We start from the raw sequence: 4,028 nt of genomic DNA, 5'->3' as shown, positions 1-4,028 counted from the left end.
CTAAATTCAAATCTTTAGCTACCTCGCGTTGCTCCTTGTTAGCAGCAACCAGCTGTGTGCCATTGTCTGAATGAATGGTTTGTGGAAACTCGATCAAGCATTGATCTTTAGTCATTCCTGGAGAGAGACGCACTCCCTTTCTTTTCCTAGAAAAATTGACAGACACAGTGAATACAAAATTATCCTATGAAGGAAGCCATTTCAAACCTAACACCTTGGCATCGCTTACATTCAGTATGTTCGTGTTATTAGGACTGTGCCCATCCCCACTAACAGTCCAATGCTTTATATGAAAATTACCTTCCCTTAACACAGTTTCAGTATCTGAGATCAGAGCAAGTGCCTCCGGAAACGTGTGAACAGATTTAATCACATCATCCATATAGGTATTCTCCTTAATCAACTCGGCAACATGTGGGAATTATTCTCCATTCATCTCAGCTGTGTATCTCAAAGCCATAACCGCAATAGCGCCACTGTGACGATCGCCAAATGTTACTGAAGTTAACAAAATTGTCAGGTTCTCTTGAAGTATTCATGCCTCTCCAAAGGAATCTATGAACATGCTGATCAAACTCACTCATTCCTACTGAATGGTACATTTTACTAATATCGCCCACAATACCCACAATCTCCTCCCTCAACCTCAGTAATACGCCAATGATGCTGCTCAACATGTTTGGCCCCTTAGCCCAATACTCATTCAATCTGTGTCCGCAATACTGGGCGGATGAATCAAAAACAATTCTCAGGGGGGGTGGAACCTGACTCTGGCTTCAAAATTTCGTGACGGGGAATATAGTGTGTGGGGCCATCATACCTTTCAAGGTCATGCTCCGTCAATTTTCCAGCCACCCCTCTCTTTTGCATGTCCTCAATTTCCTGATGATAAATCCTTGCATATTCTTCACCTAACCTGTGTAACCTCCTCTCTGTCGACCTAAGTCGAGTCATAGCAGCCTTGATATTGTTTGATAACTTGTAGGGGTCCCTAATCCAAGGATAAACAGCAACCCATCTCTTGCCCTTCTCATCATAACTCAAACCTTTCTCAGTAAGGTCAAGCTCACGTTCTTCCTCCATGGTATACCTTCCATTAGCAGGACATCCTTTACATAAACATCTGACACATTTAGGTGTACATTTTGTTCCAACAGTATCTAAGCTGAAGAATTTGTCGAGACTTTCCTCAAGATTCTCACCCTTTTCAACAACCACCACGCTGTGTTCCAAGTTCACGACAGCCTTATTCACAACAGCTGTTAAGTGACCTACTTCATTAACTTTGGTTGATATTAATGGATGTCCTCCCCTCAGACAATACCCAAAGTTGTTCCTCAATAGCTGCAATTTTCCCTTCGTTTCGACTACTTGCGGTAACAATCCACAATAATCTGAGCCAACCAACATATCAATCTGTCCACTTGGTCTGACGAGGGCACCCACATCGATGTCAGAGAATATGAGGGGAACGTTAGACACATCCACAGCGGGAGCATTAGCAAATATTGCGTCCATCCCTACAGCCTTTAAGTCATATTTTTTTGCCAGAATGGTCTTGTATGCACAAACTATACTCCTTGCTCACTCACTTTTCGGTCACATTCCCCACCTTTACTATTGACATCATGACATCAGCCCCTCTAACACCCAACTTCTTGGCCATACTGTGTGTTACCATGGTGATATCGGATCCACAATCCCAGAGCACTGTGATGGGTTGTCCCGCACTGTACACAGTACTTATAGCTAACATAGCCTTATTTCCGGTACAATTTCCAGAACTAACCGAAATGTTGCTAACAAATGATCCATGCAGTAAAGGGTGATGCCGCATGCCGCAAACGTTACCTTCATCATCCCTCTTATCACAACGCACATCCGATTTACAATGACGAGACAGGTGTTTTTCACTAAGGCACCGAAAACAAACACCCTTTCTTTTGCTAATTTCCAACCTCTCAACACTGTTCAGTGACCTAAATTTGCCACATTCATTAATAACATGTCCGTCAAATTCATGAACCCAACATCTGCTACTTCCTTTGTCGGTACGTGATGCGTTGTTAACAAATCAATGCTTCATCTCTTCTAGTATCCTATTGGTGTTCTTCTGATCCTCCTGCATGCCTCTGACTATCTCAAGCAATTTTGACTCTTCTGTTTTATCTGTTCTCACTACATTGCAAGGAGAAGCACTCCCTACCTGGTTATTCCTGACGGAAGATTCAGAGTAACCTATTACTCTCTTTTCACACTGTAAAAATTTCAATATCTCGGGGAACAATTTGATTTATCAGTAGCCTTATCCGCTAATAATATCCATTCCCGCTTTTGAATCCTAGGAAGAAGCTTTTCAATCATACTGACAATACTCAGAATTCATCTCCCCTTCTAGTCCAGCACCTCTCAACAACAGTCACCATGTCGACAAAACCTCTAACATCTCTCTCAGTCAACCTTTCTAATGATTTCAGATTATTGATCACAATATCAACCAATTTCCTTGGGTCTCCATACTCCTTATCCAATATTCTCATCATTTCATCAAAGTCTTTCTCATAACCAGTTATTACCTTGAGTGGTCTCTCACCAAGACACTGTCTTAATACAAAGGGATCTTGTCCATACTTTGTCACAATTACATTAACAAAGTCGTCTTTGAAAGTTGGATATATTCTAATATCACCATTGAACTTAGGGGCCTTCAAAGCTTCTACCTTAAGACTGGCAGTATTTGCACTAGTCGGATCACTACTCTTCACCTTCCTCTTTACATCTGATAAGCGAAGGGCTTCACAACGAGTGTTATCACACTCCACCAAGTAAATATTTGCCTCATCAATTTCAGATTGTTTTCCTTCACACTTTTCTAGATGAGCAATTAAATCTTCACCTCTCACCTCTAGTTCATGGACCTGGTTCACTATTTCATCATAGACAGATTCCAAGACGTCCGGTGGATCACCTTGCTTCAGTCGTTCGTGGAACAGTTTGACCTTACGGGTGAACTTGGTCTTGGCTGCCCCTCGCACTCTCCGTAGGGTGGTCTCGTCATCAGTCATCGTGAAGGTCGAAGTTGAAATGTAGGACGAGAATAGCCGGGTTGAGCGTTTTCAAATGTTTAATTTCAACCTGTAAAATACATTACAATAAGACAGTTGTAAATGACAATGTGGTCCTGGCCAGTACAATAAAAATAAAACTCACAATGATAATCCCATAACAGACCCAGTGCTGACCGAACCCCAGTCATCACTCTATTAATGCTGGTAGTGATGGAAAATCCCCGAGAAGCAATGAAAATGTACCAGATCCCCGGATTAATTTCCCTATACACACGTATGTAAATAGTCACTCACTGAAAGGAACATAACGCTGAAAGGCATACATACTTCGGTGGCCCTATAGCACTCTCGTCCTAAGCCGTGCTGGACTGCCGCCTCAAATCTGCACTCGTCACCACCCGGAGTGTTACCATGCAGCGTAACACTACTGGTCCTGGGGAGCCCAAAGCAGTCCTGAGCCCTTGCACCGGCTCCACACCGTGGGCACCTTGCTCCACCACATCCAAACGCACAAGAGACAAAGTCACCGTCACCTTGCCTACGAGCAGCACGGTAGCAGGGTGACCTATCCACGGGGTGTGGAGCGGCAGGACTGGCTCAGGCCTGCCCCACTGGCATCACCGAGACGCTGCCACGTCAACGAACGAACGAATAGACACACTACATACGTGGAAACAACCCTTCCCAGAAATACAACAAACCCATAAATATCATTCATGATACAAAGAGAATTTACATACAAACCTAGAGGAACAAAGGAAAGCAAAACATTATAAAACAAAAAAAAAGACAAGAAAAAAAATTTATCCTCTTATCTGTGAATCACATTGCAGACAGAGGGACGCGCACACACACACACACACACACACACACACACACACACACACACACACACACTTTCCTGTCGCCAAAAATACATACATTTCTCCTGCTAGTCTTTGAATTACTTTACCAGAAATG

The 4,028-nt window shown here is 43.0% G+C and overlaps 1 protein-coding gene across 2 annotated transcripts; it reads right to left on the bottom strand.

The window, feature by feature from the left end:
• Positions 1 to 529: 529 nt before the first annotated feature.
• LOC135092357 (uncharacterized) lies at positions 530 to 3,766 on the bottom strand. Of its 2 annotated transcripts, XR_010262825.1 has the most exons (3): positions 3,396 to 3,766; positions 2,904 to 3,135; positions 530 to 2,779 (listed from the first exon to the last, which is right to left on the bottom strand). XR_010262825.1 is itself a non-coding variant. In XM_063990820.1 (2 exons), the coding sequence occupies exon 2, from the start codon at positions 3,063 to 3,065 to the stop codon at positions 2,376 to 2,378; it is 690 nt and encodes a 229-aa protein (XP_063846890.1). In that variant the 5' UTR covers positions 3,066 to 3,135; positions 3,396 to 3,766; the 3' UTR covers positions 530 to 2,375. The 2 variants fall into 2 exon arrangements, 1 of the variants encoding a protein (XP_063846890.1); XM_063990820.1 differs by having other exon boundaries at positions 530 to 3,135.
• Positions 3,767 to 4,028: the final 262 nt, after the last annotated feature.

The sequence above is a fragment of the Scylla paramamosain genome, chromosome 39 (assembly GCF_035594125.1).
Source record: "Scylla paramamosain isolate STU-SP2022 chromosome 39, ASM3559412v1, whole genome shotgun sequence".
NCBI lineage: Eukaryota > Metazoa > Arthropoda > Malacostraca > Decapoda > Portunidae > Scylla > Scylla paramamosain.
The sequence above is the reverse complement of the archived record's forward strand: the minus strand, read 5'-3'. Positions and strand labels throughout refer to the sequence as shown.